Source organism: Scyliorhinus torazame, chromosome 25, assembly GCF_047496885.1.
Source record: "Scyliorhinus torazame isolate Kashiwa2021f chromosome 25, sScyTor2.1, whole genome shotgun sequence".
NCBI lineage: Eukaryota > Metazoa > Chordata > Chondrichthyes > Carcharhiniformes > Scyliorhinidae > Scyliorhinus > Scyliorhinus torazame.
The window spans coordinates 27,370,414-27,395,378 of NC_092731.1; the positions used below are offsets into that span (position 1 = coordinate 27,370,414).

General features: G+C 55.0%; 1 protein-coding gene across 1 annotated transcript in view; it reads right to left on the reverse strand.

Annotated features, from left to right (window-relative positions):
* Window positions 1-24,965, reverse strand: part of LOC140402243 (sprouty-related, EVH1 domain-containing protein 2-like) — a 71,222-nt gene that overhangs the window by 39,773 nt on the left and 6,484 nt on the right. Inside the window, exon 2 of the mRNA XM_072489872.1 lies at window positions 2,075-2,246. Within this exon, the coding sequence (XP_072345973.1) occupies window positions 2,075-2,246 (172 nt within the window). The remainder of the gene's footprint in view (window positions 1-2,074; window positions 2,247-24,965) is intronic.

The window sequence follows — 24,965 nt, forward strand, 5'->3', positions numbered from 1 at the left end:
AGTCTGGAAGGCCGTCCTGCTGGCCCTCCGGTCTAGGAGCCTCCCAATTTCCCGCTGGCAGGAAGTCCTCCCGGATGCCCTTCACTCTATCCGGTCCCTGCTGTGCACCACCACGAATCAAACGCCTCACGAGCGCCTCCTCCTCTTTCCTAGGAAGTCCTCCTCTGGAACGCCACTTCCGACCTGGCTAGCAGCTCCGGGACCCATTCTGCTCCGGAAACATGTGCGGGCGCACAAATCAGATCCGTTGGTGGAATGGGTGCATCTCCTTCACGCCAACCCGCAATACGCCTATGTGGAGTACCCCGATGGCCGACAGGACACGGTCTCCCTGCGAGATCTGGCGCCCAGCCGGAGCTACCCACACCCCCCCAACGCCAATCACCACCTCCTCAATCCCGCCGGTTCATCCCGCAGCCACCCCCTTCCCGGGGGGTTTGGTTCTTCTCCCAGACCCGCCCAGGAGTAAGGACACAGGGGACAGCGCTACGCTCCCAGAGTCGACGGGACTCGAGCCAGCGCCATCACCACCACGCCCAAGACGATCGGAAAGGACGACCACGGCGCCCATCCGGCTCATCGAATCACTTTAACTCTCAACGTTTTCAGTTATTGTGCCTTGTTATAGTTCTGGCATCATGCCGACCCTGTTTGGCCCGTTGGCCCAGTTGAAACGATAATTGTGTGTTTTGTTCAAAGTTACGGCACAGTACCGACTCTGTAAACCCCTACAACCATGCGAACCACCATCCCGCCGGGTTCTTTTTCAACAAGGGGTGAATGTGGTGGTATGTATTAGGGGTAATACGGTACACCACGTATCGACAGGCTATTGGTGGAGGGATGCCAGGTCCTGATAGGATCTGCCACCTACTGGACTCCACCCAGAAATGCTGGTATAAGAACCCAGCTTTTCCCTCCATTTCCCTCAGCAGCTGCATTCTGTAACCACGCTGCTGGGGATAAAGTTCTGCTTAATAAAGCCTTCAATTGACATTACCTCAACCTGCCTCGCGTCATATTGACGGTGTTACAAGCAGAAAAGGCCATTCAGCCCATCTGCTCATCTCCCATGGCCCAACACAAAACCCACCCAACATTGGCTTTGACACCTTGACACAGAGGGCCAGTCGGCCGTGATCGGTTGATGGGGGGGGACGGGGGACGGGGGGGGGGGACGACAACCAGGGATTCAATTGGCTGCCTTATTGTTCAGGGCCAGCTCCCTGACAGCTTGACAACTGGAATTTCTCAGGCCTAGCTACTGGCTGGAGGGGCGCACGGTGACTCCAATGCGTCACATTCCGCTGCACCAGGTGTGAAGGCAGGAGGCGACCAGCAGAGTTCAGACAGAGCTCAGGTATCGCGTACCTTTCCCGAAACGCTCTTCCAATCATTCGTCCCATGGGTGTGAACAAGTGGCGGACTGTTTGTCCAGATTTTTGGTTGGCACCTTTCTAACGCTGGTGCCTTTTATCTGAATATCATGGGCACAGATCTCGCTCCAAAAATCAAAGTTGATGTTCCCGGTGCACCGCCAAGGGAGAGCGGTGCTGCTGCCCTCCAGAGAAGCCATTAAAGCTGCCCGCCTTCTGGTGCAGGTGGAGTTGCGTCACGGCCACCATTTTGAAGGAGGGTGCACCATTTTGAAGGAGGGCGGGGGGGGGGGGGGGGCGGGGGGAAATCATTTTTGGAGGCTTGGCCAACATTCACCCCTCAACCAACATTACCATAACTGATGCTGTGGTCACGATCGCAGTGCTGTTTATGGGAGCTTGCTGTGTGCAAATTGGTCTCTGCGCCCCCTACATTAAAACAGTAACTACACCTCAAATGTTGGCTCCGAGATATCCTGAGGCCGTGAAAAGGCTGTGGCGGTTTTCACTCGTGATTATATTTTCAGTCCCACCAGCTATCTCAAGTATCCATCCAATGAGACACGCGGCCGTCTCGCTCCGAGTAACGTGGGGAAAAGCCCTGCCATTTTCCGCGGGGACTCTGGAAAACCCCCAAAAGGGGTCGCCTTGGTGACTGGGCCCGTCACGTGATCACGGCCCATCATGTGAGCACTTACCGCTTGGTCCCGGAGCCGTTCTCCGCGGATGAGGAAGCCGGCGTGTCCGCTGTCGTCGGAGCGCCCGCCTCGGCAGATCATGACGTGACTGAGGCCAGCTCCGCCCAGCGGTACCCATCCCCCACTGGAGTCGTCACGGGTCATCACCACAGCTCGCACTCGCACCACATAGCTGTCAGGAGAAACACACATCCCCATCAGACATGGTGGGGTTGAAGGAGAGAGAGAGATATAGAGAGAGAGAGAGAGAGAGAGAGAGAGAGAAAGAAAGAGGGGGGAGCGAGAGAGAGAAAGAAAGAGAGATACCTGGGAGATAGAGATACTGGGAGATTGAGAGAGATAGAGGAGGATACAGGGAGATAGAAAGAGATAGAGAGGGAGATAGAGAGAGAGGAAAATGGAGAGAGGGGGCGGAAGAAGGAGCGAGAGAGGGAAAGCGACATACAGCAAAAAAGAGACAGAGATAGAGAGCTGGAGAGTGAGAGCTGGAGAGATGAAAGCTGGAGAGATGGCAAGAGAGAGAGAGAGATGGCGAGAGAGAGAGAGAGATGGCGAGAGAGAGAGAAAGATGGCGAGAGAGAGAGAAAGATGGCGAGAGAGAGAGAGAGAGAGATGGCGAGAGAGAGAGAGAGAGAGAGATGGCGAGAGAGAGAGAGAGAGAGAGAGAGATGGCGAGAGAGAGAGAGAGAGAGAGAGAGATGGCGAGAGAGAGAGAGAGAGAGAGAGAGAGATGGCGAGAGAGAGAGAGAGAGAGAGATGGCGAGAGAGAGAGAGATGGCGAGAGAGAGAGAGATGGCGAGAGAGAGAGAGAGAGATGGCGAGAGAGAGAGAGATGGAGAGAGAGAGAGAGATGGAGAGAGAGAGAGAGATGGAGAGAGAGAGAGAGAGATGGAGAGAGAGAGAGAGAGAGAGATGGAGAGATGGAGAGAGATCGAGAGATGGGGAGAGAGATGGAGAGAGAGAGATGGAGAGAGAGAGATGGAGAGAGAGAGATGGAGAGAGAGAGGTGGAGAGAGAGAGGTGGAGAGAGAGAGAGATGGAGAGAGAGAGATGGATAGAGAGAGAGAGATGGAGAGAGAGAGATGGAGAGAGAGAGATGGAGAGAGAGAGATGGAGAGAGCGATTGAGAGAGAGAGAGATAACTCTCAGGACAGAAGGTATGAGTTTCTGGGAGGGAAGGATCGAGCCCACAGGAAGGATGGAGTGAACAGCGAGATCCTAGATGGGGTGGAGAGAGATCCCCACAGGAGAAATCCAGTGAGTAGGAAGGAGGGAAGGAGGGAGGAGTACAGGAAGATCAGTGAGAGGGAGAAATGCAGAATCAATAAGGGATGTGGAATGAGGTAGGGAGCGAGAGAGAGAGGTCCAGATAGGAAGAAACAGGGTTTCAGAGTGGAAAGAAGAGCTAGCACGAGAGGGAGGGGAAGAGATCGAGGAAATGAAGGGAAGGGGCCGTATCTAGAATTTCACAGCATGTTAAAAGACCAGGTGGCCCAACAGGTCCCTGTTGGTGTTTAAATGTTTCACACTCTCAGCTAACTTCACCGTAACCCATCAAGATATACTCTCATATCTTCACTCATCAACGCATTTCTAGCTTTCTCCGAAACGCATCCATACTATTTGCATCAAGCCCGTCCTGTGGGTCCAAGCTCCACATTCCAACAACTCCCTGCTTCGAGACGTTGCTCCTTAATTTTTCTCATCAGATTATATGTCTGACCCCTGAGCTGGTGGAAACACCAGGGTGGGGTTTGGGCAGTGAGATACCTGCGTTGCCTCCTCCTGGGAAAACCCGTGGAATTACGTGCCAGCCAGGCAGTTGAGAGGTCACTGGTGACCCTGGGATCAGGACCCCCGGGGCGGGAATTCCTGCCCGCCGAGAGGTACCAGCCAATCCGAGGCCGACAACTCTGCTGCTCAGCAGCGCCAACACAAGGCGAAGGCTGCAGCAGGGATGACGCCCAGCCGAGGCCCGGATCCCTGGACCAGGTTAGTGCCAAACCCACAATGGGGGAGGGCATAAAATACCTTTTCTATAAGACCATAAGACATAGGAGCAGAATTAGGCCACTCGGCCCGTTGAATCTGCTCCGCCATTCAATCATGACTGATATTTTTCTCATCCCCATTCTCCTGCCTTCTCCCCATAACCCCTGATCCCCTTATTAATTAAGAACCTATCTATCTCTGTCTTAAAGACACTCAGTGATTTGGTCTCCACAGCCTTCTGCGGCAAAGAGTTCCACAGATTCACCATCCTCTGGCTGAAGAAATTCCTCCTCATCTCTGTTTTAAAGGATCGTCCCTTCAGTCTGAGATGGTGTCCTCGGGTTCTAGTTATTCCTGCTCGTGGAAACATCCTCTCCACGTCCACTCTATCCAGGCCTCGCAGTACCTTGTAAATTTCAATAAGATCCCCCCCCTCTTCCTTCTAAACTCCAACGAGTACAGACCCAGAGTCCTCAAACGTTCCTCATACGACAAGCTCCTCATTCCAGGGATCATTCTTGTGAACCTCCTCTGGACCCTTTCCAAGGCCAGCACATCCTCCCATAGATACGGGGCCCAAAACAGCTCACAATACTCCAAATGGGGTCTGATCTGAGCCTTATACAGCCTCAGAAGCACATCCCTGGTCTTGTATTCTAGCTCTCTCGACATGAATGCTAACACTGCATTTGCCTTCCTAACTGCCGATAGTTGATGCCTCCATTCCTCCTTCCAAAGTGCATAACCTCACACTTTTCCACATTGTATTCCATCTGCCACTTCTTTGCCCACTCTCCTAGCCTGTCCAAGTCATTTGTCCTATCAGATGCCTTCAGTTTTGCAGGCCCTGTTCAGGTCACCCAATGGGCCATAAGACAGAGGAGCAGAAGGAGGCCATTCGGCCCATCGGATCTGCTCCGCTATTCAACGAGATCATGACTGACCTGATATGATAATCCTCAACTCCACTTTCCCGCCTTATCCCCAGAACCCTTGGCTCCCTCACTGATTAAAAATCTGTCTCAGCCTCGAACACACTTAACGACCCAGCCTCTACAGCTCTCTGCGGTAAAGAATTCCACAGATTCACTCCCCTCTGAGAGAGGAAATTCCTCCTCATCTCGGTCTGAAATGGGGCGACCCCCCTCACTCTGAGATTGTGCCCTCTGCTCCATGGGCGGCACGGTAGCACAGTGGTTAGCACTGTTGCTGCACGGCGACAGGGTCCCGGGTTCGATTCCCAGCTTGGGTCACTGTCTGTGCGGAGTCTGCACGTTCTCCCCATGTCTGCGTGGGTTTCCTCCGGGGGCTCCGGTTTCCTCCCACAAGTCCCGAAAGACGTACTTGTTAGGTGAATTGGACATTCTGAATTCTCCCTCCGTGTACCCGAACAGGCGCCGGAATGTGGCGACTAGGGGATTTTCACAGTAGCTTCATTGCAGTGTTAATGTAAACCTACTTGTGATAAGGTTTATCATTAGACTCTCCCACAGGTGGAAACAACCTCTCAGCATCGAGCCTGTCAAACCCCCTGAGAATCCGAGATGTCTCAATAAGGTCGCCTCTCATTCTTCTAAACTCCAATGAGTACAGGCCCAACTTACTCAACCCCTCCTCATAGGAAAATCCCTCCGACCCGGGATCAATCTAGTGAACCTTCCCTGGACTGATGCCAATGCCAGTTAGATAAGGGGACCAAAACTGTGCACTTGGCCTTCACTTTTCTGAAGGAGAAGCCCCAGTTTATTTAGACTGTCCTGATCGTTTGTACCCTCCGAGGGGAAGGATTTGAGTTTAGATTCTACCCCAGACACAGGAACAGAAACCGTTCACATTCTGGTCACCCTTTGGGCCTTTCAGATGGGTCTGTAGTCATGGTGACTGGGGCAGGAGCTGGATGGGCCCAAAGGCCTTTGTATTCCTCATTCTTGGTCCGTGTTAAATGTTTGAAACTTTAGTGGCAGGACAGGAGGCTGTCCTTTGTAGGGATACAAGGACAGAATAAAATGTTGTGGACAGTCTGCCCAACAGGCCTGTGCCTGCTGGAAAACCAATGTGGACTTCACTCTTTGTAACCTCCTGAGTAGGTTCTACATACTTCCCAGGTCGCTGTGCACAATACAAACATATGGGGCAGTGGATGTTGTTATCTGTAGAATCCCTACAGTGCATTTGGCCCATCGAGTCAGCACTGATCCTCTGAAAGACCACCCTACCCTGGCCCAATCCTCCACACTGTCCCCGTGACCCCGCCTAACCTGCACATCTTTGGACACTAAGGTACAATTTTAGCGTGACCAATCCACCTCATCTGCACATCTTTGGACTGTGGGAGGAAACCGGAGCACCCGGAGGAAACCCACACAGACACGGGGGAGAACGTGCAGACTCCACACAGACAGTGACCCAAGGCCGGAATCAAACCCGGGTCCCTGGCGCTGTGCTAACTACTGTGCCACCATGTCGCCATTATGCCTTTATGAGAGTACAAGAGAAGATCTAACCACCGTCCCTGGACATTCAGTGGCATTAAATCCCCCACAATCAACATCCTGGGGGTTACCATTGATCAGAAACTGAACAGGATTAGCCATATTAATACTGTGGCTCCCAGGGCAGGTCAAAGGCTAGGAATCCTAGGGCAAGTAACTCACCTCCTGACGCCCCCCCGGCCCCCCCCAAAGCCTGTCCAACATCTACAAGGTCAGGAGTGTGGTGGAATACTCTCCATTTGCCTGGATGAGTGCAGCTCCAACAACACTCAAGAAGCTCGACACCATCCAGGACAAAGCAGCCCCGCTTGATTGCTCCCCCTTCCACAAACATTCAAAGCCTCCACCACCGACGAACAGTGGCAGCCGTGTGCACCATTTACAAGATGCACGGCAGCAACTCGCCAAGGTTCCTCAGATAACACATTCCAAACCCACGACCGCTACCATCTAGAAGGACAAGAGCAGCAGATACCTGGGAACACCACCACCTGGAGGTTCCCCTCCAAGCCACTCACCACCCTGACTTGGAAATATATCGGCCGTTCCCTCACTGTCGTTGGGACAAAATCCTGGCACTCCCTCCCTAACAGCACAGTGGGTGTACCTACACCTCAGCGAGTGCAGCAGTTCAAGGGGGCAACTCACCACCACCTTCTGAAGAGCAACTAGGGATGGGCAATAAATGCTGGGCCTAACCAGCGACGCCCACATCCCCTACATGAATTTTTAAAAATAGCATGTCACGTGATCCACTCTCAGTTCCACTTTGGCCTTTGAGCAGAACACAGCGCACACAGCTCTGCAGCTGATGTCATCAAGCTTTTTATCTATGTATAAACATATTTGTGTGCCAAGTTTAAATAAATAAACCCACAAAAAATGTGTTTGCACCACCCCTTATGAGCGATCGGTTCCTTTTTATCAATACAAAAACGCAACAGTGGAGTATACACATTTCACAGCACATGATGTGTCATCTGCTGCAGTATGGATACACACATAAACTGAAGACATAGTTAATGGTAACAAGGGGAGGGGGGGGGGGAATGTGGGGCTGAGGATTCCAATACCCTGCATGGTGGATTGTCTCTCTCTCTCTCTTTTGGAACCCACGACCTCGACCATCTAGAAGGACAACGGCAGCAGATACATGGGAACACCATTACCTGGAGGTTCCCCTGCAAGCCACTCACCATCCTGACTTGGGACTATATCAGCCATTCCTTCACTGTCGCTGGGTCAAAATCCTGGAACAGCCTCCCTAACAGCACAGTGGGTGTACCTACGCCACATGGGCTGCAGCGGTTCAAGGCAGCTGTTCACCACCACCTCCTCAAGGAGCAATTAGGGATGGGTAATAAATGCTGGGCCCAGCTAGCGACGGCCACATCCCGTAAAAGTAAAAGAGGGCTGTCCAGTATAATATCAACCCCCACAGAACCATGCAATATTAAACTGTACCCCACTAAATCTAAATCCATTCCCTATTTGATCTTTGGATGTTGCATCTCATGTTGCTTTAGCATCCGATCACTCATTCCCAGGTCCTCACCTTGGGTCTAAGGTGATAAGGTTACGACGAACATCTGACCGGTTTTATTCCTCTCGCACAATGGCTGACACAATTCCCGTGTTTTTAAACAGTGACCCCCCCCGCCCCCCTATCGTTCCAGATTCTCCCCCAAGTGGAAACATCCTCTCCACACCCACCCTGTTAGTACTCCTGTGGTACCCTCAATAATGACGCTTAGAGTGTGAACAGTAAAGAAGGCTTTAATAAACTAAGAACTAGACTAGAGCTGAGACGTGTGCTAACTGCTGCACTGCCCACAAGGCGACTCCTTATATACGGCTCCCAGATGGGCGGAGCCGGAGGCGGAGTTCCCCAGGGTTCCAAGCCCGGTCTTAAAGGGGGCATCACCTCACATGATGACAAGGGTACAGTGTAACAGTAGCCGTTCTTCACAACTCCCAAATTCCCATCCAAGTCTCTGATGAGGGTATCATTCCCAGGTTTGGCTACAAGGACATGTATTACCCAGAGCCGGTGCTGAAACATTGGCTCAACGCCGCTCTGCCCCCGGCCCCGGCAACACCAAGGGATTTCAGCTGGTCTCACACTCAGTGCGTGACTTTGATTGCAGTTCCACCCACTTGCACAAAGACGTCATAGGATCATAGAATGCCTCGAGTGCCGACGGAGGCCATGCCGCCATTGGGGGCTGGAGTCTATGCACCCCGACGCGGAAATCTTGGCCGGGGCCGGGGTGGAGAATCCATTTCCCTGCATGGAATCGGGACCAGCGCCAGCTCCCCGATTCTCCGGGCCCCGAAAAGCCGCTGCGCCGCATGTCCTCTGACCGACGGCGTGGATCTAACATGGTCCTGCCGGCCGGGATACGAGCATGGCGGCTGTGGACTCAGTCCGCGGCCGCCCTGGTCGGGGGCGCGCCGATCGGAGGGAGGGGGGGTGGGGTGTGCTCAAATGGCACCGGGCAATTTTTGGGCGGGCGGTCGGCGTCGTGCGCGCGGCTGATCGGGGGCACGATGTTTGGGGTCCAGCTCCCTGGTCGGAGTCCGACACGGAGCCCGGCGCGGGCGCTGCGCGGCCTCTGACCTGGAACTACGGGGGGGGGGGGGGGGGCAGATCTGCAGCAAATGCTGCTAGATTTACGCCAGGCCCCTGCTCGCCCCCCTGCAGGCCTCGGAATATGTGGCCCCTTCACGCCAGTTTTTCTGGCATGAAAGTCCACGGTTTTTACGACGGCGTGGGGACATCGTCCCAAAAACAGAGAATCTGGCCCTGGGTCTGCACCGGCCGTCGGAAAGAGCACCCTCCCTAGGCCCACGCCCCTGCCCTAACCACGTAACCCCACCTAAACTGGACACTATAAGGCTAATTTTTAGCATAGCCAATCCACCTAACCTGCATGTCTTTGGACTGTGGGAGGAAACCGGAGCACCCGGAGGAAACCCACGCAGACACGGGGTGAATGTGCAGACTCCGCACAGACAGTGACCCGAGGCCGGAATCGAACCCGGGTCCCTGGCGCCGTGAGGCAGCAGTGCTAACCACTGTGCCGCCCTTCTCTGCTCAATGTCGCCAATAGCAATGGCCATGGTGCATTATATTTTTTGGTCAGTCGATCGCCTCCTCTTTCTCCAGTGTCCCCCCCCCCAACGGAATCACCGTCTGTTCTTTATTTTTCTTCCCCCACAGGCAGCATGAACAGTCCACTCGGCCCCTCGGGCCTGTTCTGCCATTCGTTAGATCATGGCCGATCTTCTACCTCGGGGTCCGTGGATCCCAGCGGGTCCATGAATGTTCTCCGGGCGGGGGGTCTTGCGGAGCTGGCGGCCTCCACGAGACCGGCAAACACCCAGTTTGAAGGTGCAAAGTATAAAAAAAAGAATTAGAGGAATCAAATGGGTCAATTAGAGTAGGACATCCTGGAAGCGTTGGATGCTGACGGGCTGACTCGAAACGCTCTTCGGCCTGGACGCCATTTCCCCACACTATCCCGGTCACACCTTTCACAGCTAGAAGTCAGTCCTTCTCTGCCTTGAATAGACTCAGTGACCGAACTTCCGTGACCCTCTGGGGGAGAGTGAAGAAATTCCTCATCTCAGTCCTAAATGACCTGTCCCTGATCCTGAGAGTGTCCCCCCTGGTTCTAGAGCCCCTCTCTCTCTCTCTCCCTCTCCCCCCCCCCGACCCCCCCTTCCCCCACCCCACCCAGGGAAACATCCTTCCTGTTATCTACCCTGTCAGGCCCTGAGAATTTTGGAAACTTCAAAGAGATCAACCTCTCATTCTTCAAAACCCGAGAATGGAATCCCACTCGCCTCAATCTCCCCGGCGAGGGCCGTCCCGCCATCCCAGGAATGGGTCTTTGCTCTCCCTTCCCTGTCGAGTATCTCCTTGCTGAGGTCAGGAGGACACTGCCTCCTGCTCTGCGGCCATTGTCACTCCCTATTCTTCCTCCTCTATCTGTTGCAACCGAGCACTCGCATTCGTATTTATCCAGAATTATAGTTGATCCCACATTTGTTGCTGTGCTGCCTGAACAATATCGGAATTCTGAGGGTTAACCTTGGGAATACTCTTATCATGTTCCGGCCCATTCCTAGTCCTCTGATCTCAGCCCCCTTCTTGGTTTCCCAATGAAGCTTGGCAATGACCCAAAGCCTTGGGATCCTGCATTTCCCTGTTCTGGGTCTCAAGCACTTTATTCGGCGGCACAGTGGTTCGTTAGCACTGCTGCCTCACCGCGCCAGGGACCGGCCTTGGGCGGAGTCTGCACGTTCTCCCCGTGCCTGCGTGGGTTTCCTCCGAGTGCTCCGGTTTCCTCCCACTGTCCAAAAATGAAAAATGAAAATCGCTTATTGTCACAAGTAGGCTTCAAATGAAGTTACTGTGGAAAGCCCCTAGTCGCCACATTCCGGCGCCTGTTCGGGGAGGCTGTTATGGGAATCAAACCGTGCTGCTGGCCTGCCTTGGTCTGCTTTCAAAGCCAGCGATTTAGCCCTGTGCTAAACAGCCCACCAGCGGGATCTTCCAATCCTGCCAAAGATGCCCCCCCCCCCCCCATTCCGTCCCCCCACCCGGGCTCCGCAGCCGGCACGCGATGCACATGGCCATTCGCTTTGGGTTTCCTCCCACATGTCCAAAGAGGTGCAGGCTGGGTGGATCGGCCATGATACATTGACCCTTTATGCCCAACGATTGGGTGGGGTTTACGGGGATGGGGGTGGGGGTGGCTGAGGCGAGGTAGGGTTGCTGTTTCTTGCTGCGAAGCATCAAGAGATGTTGTGCGATACTGACTGCTCATTGCGACAGTAAAACCTGCGCCTCAATGCGTTCGTTGTCCACCTGCAGGTGAAGATTCCCCGCTTAAAGGATTCGCCCTCATGAGGAATTTCCTGGCTGGAGTCAGCCAGGCTATTCGACTTGCCGAGGTAGGGTGCAGACTCGACGGGCCAAATGGCCTCCTCCTCCACTGTCGGGAATGTATGATTCCCAGAATTAGGGATGGGCAATAAATACCGGCTTAGCTCGCGACACCCGTCGCCCACGATTGTTTTATAAAAGGTTCGTGAGCGTGCTCCACCATTCAATATGATCATAGCTGATTTGACCTTCAACCCCATTTTCCCACCCGTTTCCCACGATCACTCCCGATCGGCCGAGTTCCTGACGGCGTGGAACTAACCTGGTACTGGCGGTCTGGCCGCTGGCGGGGCGGCTGCGGACTCAGTCCGTGGCCGCCCTGGTTGGGGGCAGGGGGATCGGAGGCCAGGGCGGGGTCTTATAGGCTGCTGGGGGTTAGATCGGCGGGGTTTAGATGCTCGAGCGCGCTGCCGGTCGGAGGGAGGGTGGGGGGGGGGGGGGGGGGGGGGTCTCATTTCGCGATGTGGCTCCGCGGTCCGAGTCCGCCATGGAGGACGGCTCGGCCACCGGGGGGCCCCCGCCGCACGCGGACTCCGAACCGGACGTGCGGGGGCCCCGTATCCGCAGTTAAAGCTGCGAAATTTACTCCGGGTCCCCGCTAGCCTCCTGCAGGGCATTGAATTAGGTCAACTCTTTTATCGGAATTTCGGGAGTAAAGCGCCACCGCTTTTACCCCGGCCTGGGGACATAGTTTCATTTTGGAGGAATCCAGCCCCAGAAATCTGTCTAATCCCAGCCTGAAATACATTCAGTGACAGAACACCACAATCCTCTGGGGTAGAGAATTCCTAAGGTTCACGACACTTTGACTGAAGAAATTTCTCCTCATCTCAGTCCTAAACGATTGGTCTTATTGGGACTGGTACCCCGTGATCAGCCACCCTCACTGAGACATTCTCTCAGTCTCCAATCAGTCAAGCCCCTTCAAGGATCTTCAATCCTTGGATGAGATCTTCTCTCATTCTGCTCAACACCAGGAAACACAGGTCCGATTTACTCAGCTACCCTCATCATACGACAACCCTTGCACCGCAGGAACCGAGCTGATGAACATTCGCCTGCCAGTTCCCCTCTCAATCGTGCCTGGAAACCCCACTTAATGGGCGGGATTTTGCAGACGTATCGGTCCCTGGACCTGCGATTCCAACCCCGACATGGACTGAACTTTTGCTGGCCGGTCACCCAAGGCCGGAATCGAACCCGGGTCGCCGGCGCTGGGAGGGAGCAGTGCGACCCACTGTGCCACCCCGCCGCCATTAGGGTCTGACCCTAGCTGTGAAGCATTAAGGGAGGTTGCGCGACAGTAAACCTGCAACTCGATGCGTTCGTCGTCCATCTACCGGTGAAGGGTCCCCGCTTAAAGGAATCGCCGTCATGAGACATTCCCTGACTGTCGTCAGCCAGGCTATTCGACTTAGGAGGGAATCACAGCTGCGACCTATCGAGCATCCATAGCGACTTGCACGGACCGTGTTAACTAATTTTCCATGGCTTTTAAGGGAAAGCCAGGCTTAGTCACTTGCCAGTAGCAACAGTATAAACACATTCTCTCTGAACACAGTTACCATCTCGCTGCACATAGCAACCAGATTGCTGTCGCCTGCCTTGCTGTCTTTTCCACCAGTACCAGTTTTCCAGAAACAAATATTAACCGCAGGCAGACAAATACGCTCACATAATCCGGAACCTTCCGGCGATCCAGAATTTGCTCTGCCTTTGACCTCCCCCCCCCCCCCGCCCCCCATGCAATGTTTCCCTGCGAGATTTTTCAGGCCAGAGTGGGAGGACTCCACGCTGTTCTGGGGAGGGGGGGGGGGGGGGGGAGCGAGATCCCAGATAATGATGATGAGCTCCTCCAACTCTTTTAAAAAAAAAAAAATTTAGAGTACCCAATTATTATTTTTTTCCCCAACGAAGGGGCAATTTGGCGTGGCCAATCCACCTAACCCTGCACGTCTTTTGGGTTGTGGGGGTGAAACCCGCGCAGACACGGGGAGAATGTGCAAACTCCACGCGGACAGTGACCCAGGACCGGGAATCGAACCCGGGTCCTCAGCGCCAAAGTCCCAGTGCGAACCAATGCGCCACCCGGGCTCCTCCAATTCTTGCCGGAATCTGATCATTCCACTGCCCCCCCAGGCTTTGGGAGATCCCCTCGCTAAACCTCTCCCGCCCTTCCCCTCTCCTTTCAGACGCGGGGGGGGGGGGGGGGGGGGGGTGATCATCGAATCCCCTCCTGAAAGCCTCGATTGAACCTGCCGACCCCACACTTCCAGGCCCCGCATTCCAGACCGCAACCACTCGCTGCATGAAAAAGATCTTTCCTCACATCACAATTGCCTCTTTTGCAAATCACTTGAAATCAGTGCTCCTCCCATTCCCGATCCTGTTTGTCTAATCTGTATGTTCGTACGCTCGACTCGCTACTTAAAATGCAAGGTCTTGTCTAATAAAGTCGCCATAGTCCCAGGTGACCACAGGCTGGAAAGCAAAAAAGTGCAGAGGATACTGGAAGTCTGCAGAGGGATTTGGACAGGCTAAGTGAATGGGCTAGGGTCTGGCAGATGGAATACAATGTTGACAAATGTGAGGTTATCCATTTTGGTAGGAATAACAGCAAAAGGGATTATTATTTAAATGATAAAATATTAAAACATGTTGCTGTGCAGAGAGACCTGGGTGTGCTCGTGCGTGAGTCATAAAAAGTTGGTTTACAGGTGCAACAGGTGATTAAGAAGGCAAATGGAGGCGATGGAGCTCCGTGGAGTGAAGGCAAAGGCAGCCGAGAATGAAGATGAGATACAGGGCCTGGTGGTAAAAACGAAGACACATGAGGCACTACACAAGAGGTGCATAGAAAGGCTGGAAGCCCTGGAGAACAGCTCGAGGAGGAAAAACCTACGGATTCTAGGTCTCCCCGAAGGAACAGAGGGAGCTGATGTTGGGGCTTATGTGAGCACGATGCTCCACATGCTAATGGGAGCTGAGGCCCCAACTGGCCCCCTGGAAGTGGAGGGAGCGTACCGGGTCCTCGTGAGAAGACCAAAGGCAGGGGAAACACCAAGAGCAATAGTGGTGAAGTTCCATCGCTACATGGACAGAGAGATGGTCCTGAGCTGGGCCAAGAAGGCACGGAGTAGCAAGTGGGAGAATGCGGTGATTCGTGTGTATCAGGACTGGAGTGCGGAGGTGGCGAGAAGGAGGGCGAGCTTTAACCGGGCCAAGGCGGTGCTCCATAGGAAGAAAATTAAATTTGGGATGCTGCAGCCGGCGCGACTGTGGGTCACGCATCAGGGCAAGCACCACTACTTCGAGACGGCGGAGGAGGCATGGACATTCATCCAAGAAGAGAAACTAGACTAGATTTGAGAGTTTGATGTTTGGAGAGAAGCAGCGAGGTGGTGGTACAGGAATGTAAAGTGGGGAAAGGGGAGGGCTATTGTACAGCAATGTTGGACGGGGAATTTCTCTCCCCCCGATGGGGGATACACGAAGAAATGTGGGCGCCGGTGGAAAAAGGGACAGGGAAGGGGAATGAGGGAACTGCGCCATAGGGGGCGGGGCCGAGAGGAAAGCACGGGTATTTTCCCGTGCTATGGAAATTATAGGGGGAAAACGGGCGCAGGAAGGAAGGGAGCCTCACACGCAGGGAGGTCAAAGAATGAACGGGGGAAGCCAAGGTCAGCCAGAGTTAGCTGACTTCCGGAAGCAATATGGGGGGAGTAACCAAGCTAGAGGGGGATCTAGCGGGGGGGGAGGGGGGGGGGGGGAGGGATTAACTGGGTTGCTGCTGCTGAGTGCAAGGGGGAGCTGGTAAGAGATGAGGTGGTCGGGGCGGGAGGGCGCTGCCTGGGGGACAGACGGGTGCGCGGGACCTGGATGAGGAGATGGCCTAAAAAAGGGGATGGCTAGTCGATGAGGGGGGGGGGTGAATGGCCCCCAATCCGGCTGATCACGTGGAATGTGAGAGGTTTAAATGGGCCGATTAAGAGGGCACGGGTGTTTGCGCACTTAAAGAGACTGAAGGTGGACGTAGTCATGCTCCAGGAGACGCACCTGAAGTTGGCAGATCAGGTTAGACTAAGGAAAGGATGGGTGGGACAGGTATTCCACTCAGGGTTGGACGGAAAAAACAGAGGGCTGGCATTATTGGTGGGGAAACGTGTATCATTCGAGGCTAAGAACATAGTGGTGGACAGTGGGGGCAGATATGTGATGGCGAGTGGCAGACTGCAGGGAGAGGCGGCTGTGCTGGTGAATGTATATGCCCCGAATTGGGATGACGCGGGATTCATGAAGTGAATGCTGGGACGTATCCTGGACCTGGAGGTGGGAAATTTGATAATGGGGGGGGGGGATCCAGTGCTGGATCCAGGGCTAGACCGGTCGAGATCCAGGACCGGGAGAAGGCCGGCAGCGGCCAAGGTGCTTAAGGGATTTATGGAACAAATGGGGGGAGTGGATCCGTGGAGATTCACCAGGCCGATGGGTAAAGAGTTCTCTTTTTTCTCCCACGTCCACAAGGTATACTCCCAGATAGACTTTTTCATTTTGGGAAGGGCGCTGATCCCGAAGGTGGCAGGAATGGAGTACTCGGCCATAGCCGTTTCAGATCACGCCCCGCATTGGGTGGATCTGGAACTAGGAGAGGAAAGGGAGCAGCGCCCACTCTGGTGACTAGATATGGGACTACTGGCGGACGAGGGGGTCTGCGGAAGGGTGAGGGGGTGTATTGAGCGATACCTGGAGGTCAACGACGATGGGGAGGTTCAGGTGGGGGTAGTATGGGAAGCGCTGAAGGCGGTGGTTAGAGGAGAGCTGATCTCCATCAGAGCCCACAAGGGCAAACAAGAGGGCAAAGAAAGAGAGAGACTAGTGGGGGAAATTTTGAGGGTGGATAAAAAATATGCGGAGGCCCCAGACGAAGGGCTACACAGAGAAAGACGAAGACGACAGAGGGAGTTTGACCTGCTGACCACGGGAAAGGCAGAGGCACAGTGGAGGAAGGCACAGGGGATGGGGAAAAGGCGAGCCGGCTGCTAGCCCAACAACTTCGGAAGAGGGTGGCGGCGAGAGAGATCGGGGGAGTTAGGGACGTAACGGGAAATATGGAGCAGAGAGCAGGTAAAGTGAACGAGGTGTTCAAGACCTTCTATGAGAGGCTATACAAGTCCCAACCCCTGGGGGGGAAAAGAAGGAATGCTACACTCTCTGGACCAGCTAAGGTACCCGAAGGTGAAGGGGCAGGAGGTGGCAGGTCTGGGGGCGTTAATCGAGGTGGATGAGGTGATTAAAGAACTGGGGAACATGCAGGCAGGGAAGGCCCCGGGACCAGATGGGTTTCCGGTGGAATTCTACAGGAAGTATATGGACCTGTTGGCCCCGCTTTTGGCGAGAACCTTTAATGAGGCTAAGGAAAGGGGGATGCTACCCCCGATAATGTCGGAGGCGACGATATCGCTAATCCTGAAACGAGATAAAGACCCGCTGCAGTGCGGGTCATACAGGCCCATCTCACTCCTAAATGTAGACGCCAAACTGCTGGCCAAAGTGATGGCGACAAGGATAGAGGATTGTGTCCCAGGGGTGGTGCATGACGATCAGACAGGGTTTGTAAACCGGAGACAACTGAATGCTAATGTACGAAGGTTGCTGGGGGTGATGATGACGCCCCCACCGGAAGGGGAGGCAGAGATAGTGGCGGCGATGGATGCAGAGAAGGCATTCGATAGGGTGGAGTGGGAGGTGCTGAAGAGGTTTGGGTTCGGTGAGGGGTTTATTAGATGGGTCAGACTCTTATATGGGGCCCCGATGGCAAGCGTCGTTACAAACAGGCAAAGATCGGGATACTTTCGACTACATAGGGGTACAAGACAAGGGCATCCCCTGTCCCCGTTACTGTTCGCGTTGGCAATTGAACCACTGGCCATAGCGCTGAGGGATTCTAAGAAGTGGAGAGGGGTGCTTAGAGGGGGAGAGGAACACCGAGTGTCGCTTTTCGCAGATGATCTACTGCAATATGTAACGGACCCGGTAGAGGGGATGCCAGAGGTCATGCAGATACTTAGGGAGTTTGGAGAGTTCTCGGGATACAAACTAAATATGAGCTTTTTGTGATGCACCCCGGGGAACAGGGCAGGGGGATAGATGCTCTGCCGCTGAGGAGAGTGGTAAGGAATTTTCAATACCTGGGGATTCAGGTGGCCAGGAACTGGGGAACCCTACATAGACTTAACCTGACGCGACTGGTGGAGCAGATGGAGGAGGACTTTAAGAGGTGGGATATGGTGCCGCTGTCACTGGCGGGCAGAGTGCAGGCAGTTAAAATTGTGGTCCTCCCGAGGTTTCTTTTCGTGTTTCAGTGCCTCCCCATCCTGGTCACAAAGGCCTTTTTAAAAAAAATAGACAGGAGCATTATGAGCTTTGTGTGGGCAGGAAAAACCCCGAGAGTAAAGAGGGGGTTCCTGCAGCGCAGTAGGGACAGAGGGGGATTGGCACTGCCGAGTCTGAGCGACTACTACTGGGCCGCCAATGTGTCGATGGTCTGTAAGTGGATGAGGGAGGAAGAGGGAGCGACGTGGAAGAAGCTGGAGATGGCGTCCTGTAAGGGAACGAGCCTAAAAGCGCTGGTGACGGCGCCGCTGCCGTTCTCCCCGAAAAGGTACACCACAAACCCAGTGGTGGTGGCGACCTTGAAGATCTGGGGGCAGTGGAGGCGACACAGGGGAGTGACGGGTGCCTCGGTGTGGTCCCCGATAAGGAATAACCACAGGTTCGTCCCGGGGAGGATAGATGGGGGGTTCCAGTGTTGGCAGCGAGCAGGAATTAGGAAGCTGTTTATAGACGGGACGTTTGCAAGTCTGGGAGCGCTAGAAGAAAAATATAAGTTGCCACCAGGGAATGCCTTCCGATACATGCAAGTGACCTGGGGCCTACACTGGGAGAATGCAGCCCAGGGCCTGCAATGGGAGAATACAGCCCAGGGCCTAACCGAGGAGAATGCACCCGAGGCCTACCCGAGTAGAATGCACCCGGGGCCTACCCGAGTAGAATGCACCCGGGGCCTACCCGAGTAGAATGCACCCGGGGCCTACCCAAGGAGAATGTAGTCCGTGTCCTACACTAGGAGAATACAGCCCTGGGCTTATCCTAGTTGTGACCGGGAATGCAGCCTGGTGCCATCCCTAGGAGAATGCAGCCTGGCATCTCCCTTAGTTATGATTGGAAATGCAGCCTGGGACCTACCCAGGAAAGTGCAGCCTGGGGTCTACCAAGCATAGGCCCCCACAAAAGCGTACCAGAGGCCTAGGAATATCCTTGTCGGCCAGGACTGGTATTGTACCCCACTTAAAACCCCACTCTCTCCTCAGTCTGGTAGCTTCCAGAGGGTTTACACCTGGAGTAGAATCCAAACGTGGTAAAGACTTACACCAGCTTGTTATCATTCTTGTGAACTGTGGTAAACCACATTAGTGTGTTCATTGTATTATATTCACTGTGCTGTGTTGTCCATGCCTGGGCTTGTCCAGACTGGCTCCGCCTGTGGCTCCTGCCCTCGGGGCTTCTGTATAAAAGTGGCAAGTCTCCGCCTCCGGACCCAGTTCGGGTCCAGAGGCAGGAGGCTTGCTGTTTAGTGTATTAAAGCCTCAGTTATGTTTATCACTCGCCGTCTATTATTGATGGTGTATCAATTTAATACACTAAACTTCTAAAGATGGACTCTTCCCTCAAGATGAACTCCTCACTCAAGCCTGATCGCTTCCACCTGGTCCCACAAGCAGCTGACGCTACAGAGACTTTTGAACACTGGCTAAGCTACTTCGAGGCCTACCTCGCATCTTTCAACGAAGACTTCACGGACCTCCAGAAGAAGCAGGTCCTCCACGCACGGGTGAGCCCAAGAGTCTTTAACCTCATCAGGGACGCCCCCTCGTACGCGGAGGAGGCGATAACGCTGCTAATAGGACATTACATGAAATCCGTTAACCAGGTAAATGCTAGGCACTTCCTCGCCACGAGACGCCAACGTCCTGGGGAATCACTCACGGAATCCCTGTGTGCCTTGTGCATCCTCTGTCGAAACTGTGACTGTTGGGTGATATTGGCTACCCAGCACGCGGAGCTGCTGATCAGGGACGCCAATGTCGCGGGCATGCACTCGAACTATATCCGCCAGCGTTTATTAGAAGGGGGGACACTCGGCCTCCCAGAGACAGTCCAGCTCTCCAACTCACTGGAGGTGGCCTCCCAGAACATGGGGGCCTACACCTCTGACCGCGCGGCACCCTCGTGGGCGCAGCCATCAACCGACCCGGGCACGACGCAAGCCAACGCTGCACAGAGGCCCGCCAACGCCGGAGGCCCGAAGTGCTACTTCTGCTGCCAGGGTACTCACCCCCGACAACGTTGCCCGGCACGGAACGCTACTTGCAATGGCTGTGGGAAGAAGGGCCACTTCGCAAAAGCCTGCCAGGCCCGACCCCCCCCCCTAAATCTTCTAGGCCCAGCAGCGCTGCCTGCTGCCGCGCCACCCGCCATGTGCGACCCGTGGGCGCTGCCATCTTTAATCTCAGCCGACACGTGCGACCCACGGGGGCCACCAACTTGGACGCCATCTTGCACCAGTCTACAATGACCATCCAGATCAACGGGCTCGAGACGGCCTGCCTTTTCGACTCTGGGAGCACGGACAGCTTCATACACCCAGATATGGTAAGGCGCTGCTCCCTCCTAGAAAATCTCCCTAGCTTCCGGATCCCACGCAGTGGAGATCCGGGGGTACTGTGTCGCGACCCTCACTGTGCAAGGCGTAGAGTACACCAACTTTAGGCTCTACGTCCTCCCCCATCTCTGCGCTGCCCTATTACTGGGGCTCGACTTCCAGTGCCACCTCCAGAGCTTTACTCCAAAGTTCAACCGTCCCCTGCCCGGCCTCACCGTCTGTAGCCTCGCGACCCTTAAGGTCGCCCCACCCTCGCTCTTCCCAAACCTTACCCCGGACTGCAAGCCCGTCGCTACCAGAAGCAGACGTTACAGTGCCCAGGACAGGGCCTTCATCAGGTCAGAGGTCCAGCGACTCCTGCGAGAGGGGATCATTGAGGCTAGTAACAGCCCCTGGAGAGCCCAAGTGGTGGTCATCAAGACTGGGGAGAAGCACCGGATGGTCATCGATTACAGTCAGACCATCAACCGGTACACGGAGCTCGATGTGTACCCCCTCCCCTGCATATCTGACATGGTCAATCAGATTGCGAAGTATCGAGTCTTCTCTACAGTCGACTTGAAGTCCGCGTACCACCAGCTCCCTATCCGCCCGGAGGACCGCCAGTACACTGCCTTCTAGGCAGTCGGCCGCCTCTATCACTTCCTCAGGATTCCCTTCGGCGTCACCAACGGGGTCTCGGTCTTCCAAAGGGAAATGGACCGGATGGTTGACAAGTACGGGCTACGGGCCACGTTCCCGTACCTAGACAACGCCACCATCTGCGGCCGTGACCAGCAGGACCATGACGGCAATCTCTGGCGCTTCCTCCACACCGCAAAACCCCTGAACCTCACTTATAATAGAGAGAAATGCGTCTTTCGCACAACCCGCCTAGCCATCCTCGGCTACGTCGTGGAACACGGAGTCCTAGGGCCCGGCCCCGACCGCATGTGCCCCCTCCTGGAACTCCCCCTTCCCCACTGCCCCAAGGCCCTGAAGAGATGCCTAGAGTTCTTCTCTTACTATGCCCAGTGGGTCCCCAACTACGCGGACAAGGCCCTCCCACTGATCAAGTCCACAACGTTTCCCCTGGCGACTGAGGCCCGACTGGCCTTCGATCGCATCAAAGCAGACATCGCCAAAGCAGCGATGCACGCTGTGGACGAGTCCATCCCTTTCCAGGTGGAGAGCGATGCGTCGGACTTTGCGCTGGCCACTACACTCAACCAGGCGGGCAGGCCCGTGGCTTTCTTCTCCCGCACCCTCCATGCCTCTGAAATTCGACACTCCTCCATCGAAAAAGAGGCCCAAGCCATAATAGAAGCTGTGCGACATTGGAGGCATTACCTGGCCGGCAGGTGATTCAGTCTGCTCACTGACCAACGGTCGGTTGCCTTCATGTTTAACAAAACACAGCCCCGGTAAAATCAAGAACGACAAGATTCTGAGGTGGAGGATCGAGCTCTCCACCTACAACTATGATATCTTGTATCGGCCCGGGGAGCTCAAAGAGCCCCCAGATGCCCTCTCCCGCGGTACATGTGCCAGCGCACAAGTAGACCGACTCAGGGCCCTCCACAACGACCTCTGTCACCCGGGGGTCACCCGCTTTTTCCACTTTAACAAGGCTCGCAACCTGCCCTACTCCATCCAGGAGGTCAGGTCCGTGGCCAGGGACTGCCAGGTCTGCACGGTGTGCAAACCGCACTTCTATCGGCCAGACAGAGCACACCTGGTAAAGGCCTCCCGCCCTTTTGAGCGCCTCAGTGTCGACTTCAAAGGGCCCCTCGCCTCCACTGACCGTAACGTGTACTTCCTCAGCATCTTGATGAGTACTCCAGATTCCCCTTCGCCATCCCCTGCTCTGACATGACCTCTGCCTCCGTTATCAAGGCCCTGCACAGTCTTTTCACCCTATTTGGGTTCCCCGCCTATATCCACAGTGATCGGGGCTCCACCTTTATGAGCGACGAGTTGCGTCAGTTCCTGCTCAGCAAAGGCATCGCCTCCAGCAGGACGACCAGCTACAACCCCCGGGGCAACGGACAGGTGGAGAGGGAGAACGTGACGGTCTGGAAGGCTGTCCTTCTGGCCCTACGGTCGAAAGGTCTCCCAGTCTCCCGCTGGCAGGAGGTCCTCCCCGATGCGCTCCACTCCATCCGGTCGCTTCTATGTACGGCCACTAACCAGACTCCTCATGAGCATATATTTGCCTTCCCCAGGATGTCCACCTCCGTGGTCTCGCTTACGCCCTGGCTGACAGTTCTGGGGCCCATTCTTCTCCGCAAGCATGCGAGGAGCCATAAAGCCGACCCCCTCGTCGAGAAGATCCTGCTGCTCCATGCGAACCCCCAATATGCCTACGTGACACACCAGGACGGGCGGCAGGACACGGTCTTCCCTCGGGATTTGGCTCCTGCAGGCTCCCCGACGACAATCGCCACCACACCCCACCCTACACCGTCTCCCCCCCCCCACCTCCGCCCACTTCCCTCATGAACTGACTCCCGCAGGCCCATTGAGGACAAGCACCACCACCCCCGCCCATACACCGCCCCCCCCCCTTCGCCGACTCAATATCTGGGTGAAGAAGATGACAACGCGCTCCCGAACGCACAGGTCTCGACGCCGGAGCCAACACCACAGCTGGGACTGAGGCGGTCACAGCGGAAGGTCAAGGCCCCCGACAGACTTGACCTTTAACACCACTTCACCCCCGCCAGACTTTTTTTAAACAGGGGGTGAATGTGGTAAACCACGTTATTGTGTTCATTGTATTATATTCACTGTGCTGTGTTGTACATGCCTGGGCTTGTCCAGACTGGCTCCGCCTGTGGCTCCTCCCCTCAGGGCTTCTGTATAAAAGTGGTAAGTCTCTGCCTCCGGACCCAGCTCGGGTCCAGAGGCAGGAGGCTTGCTGTTTAGTGTATTAAAGCCTCAGTTACGTTTATCACTCGTCGTCTATTATTGATGGAGCCAGATTATTCCTTTTCCAAAAATCGGGGCACAAAATCTCACCTCCTCCACCAGGAGAAGTGCCATTTCCAACCTGGTCTCATTGGGTCGGATTCTCACCCTGGATTTGGCAGGTTGTGGGTACAAGTCTCCGAATACAAAGTCTGGGCCGCAGCACTGAGGGAGTGCTACGATCAAAGGTGTCATCTTCCAACTAGGATCTGTTACGTCCATAAGACCATAAGACATAGGAGCAGAATTGGGCCTCTCGGCCCATTGAGTCTGCTCCGCCATTCAATCATGGCTGATATTTCCTCACCCCCATTCTCCTGCCTTCTCCCCATAACCCCTGATCCCCTTATTAATCCTGAACCTATCTACCTCTGTCTTAAAGACTCTCAGTGATTTGGCCTCCACAGATTCACCCCCCTCTGGCTAAAGAAAGTCCTCCCCATCTCTGTTTTAAAGGATCGACCTTTCAGTCTGAGACCCTGGCAGGGCCTTGGTTTCAGGTCCTATTTGAAAGACAGCACCTCCGACAGTGCAGCACCCCCGACAGTGCAGCACCCCCCCTGCACCACACGTGCCAGACCAGACTGGGGAAGGAGCATGGGGGAATGGGGTTTGGATGCCAGTCTCTCTAACTCCACGGCGCACCTGCTGCCAACCGAGCAAGAGGCAGCCAACCCCCGACGCAACCCCCGAGGAGCGCCGGTTTGCAATTTGCTCTCAACTGTACTGACCAGGTTGGGAAATCTCGCCCATAGGCAGCGACTCTGTCGAAGGTACCGCGAGTAAATTTGTGCCCAGAAAAGAAAATTGCAGTGGGGCCGCCGGAGATTAGCTCAGGTACTCGGCAGCAGCGACACTTGGCGACTTCACGGGGGCCGCAGAGCACTTTACAGAATGGGGCATGGATGCCGGGCAGGAGACTGAACTACATTGGCAAAGCCTCAATTTGCCATGCAGCCGATCAAATCTCTCCATGGCCTCCCCCCTCCCGATCTCCGAGATCTCCTCCAGCCCCTCGACCCTCTTGAGGTATTGGCGCACCCCTGGTTTTGACCTCCTCCTCAACCTCTGTATTTCTGGATTTTGCCCCAGTGTTGGCAGACATGATTTCAGCTGTCAAGGTCCAAAGCCAGGTGCCAACCGGCTCTGGCATTCCTGTCCTCCTCTCTACCTCTCTCTCTTCCCCATGGCAGTCCTTCCTTAAAACTAATCTGGTCATCTGCCCTAATATAGAAGCATTGAATCCCTACAGTGCAGAAGGAGGCCATTCGGCCCATCGAGTCAGCACCGACTTTCAGACAGCGCCCTACCCATGTCCACTCCCCCGTCCACCTCACCCGTATCCTGCACGTCTCTGTACGCTAAGGGGCAATTTTAGCAAGGCCAGTCCATCTATCCTGCACATCTTTGGACTGGGGGAGGAAACCGGAGCACCCGGAGGTAACCCACGCAGACACGGAGGGAGAACGTGCAGACTCCGCACAGCCAGTCACCCAAGGCCGGAATCGAACCTGGGACCCTGGCGCTGTGAGACAGCAGTGCTAACCACTGCGCCGCCACGCCGGCCTCATTCTGTCTGACATTACTCCGCGCGGGAATGTGCTTCCGGGTCTCTGGAACTGGGGGGGCTGCTGAGGCGGAGGTGGAAAAAGCTGAGGAAGAGGGTGAGGGGGGTGAGGCGGCTGCCGCACACAGGGTCAGAGGGAAAGCTTTCAGAAGATGCTGGTCTCGTACGGGGAGGGGGTGCGGGGTGGTCAGGGAGGAGGCGAGAATGGCTTCAGG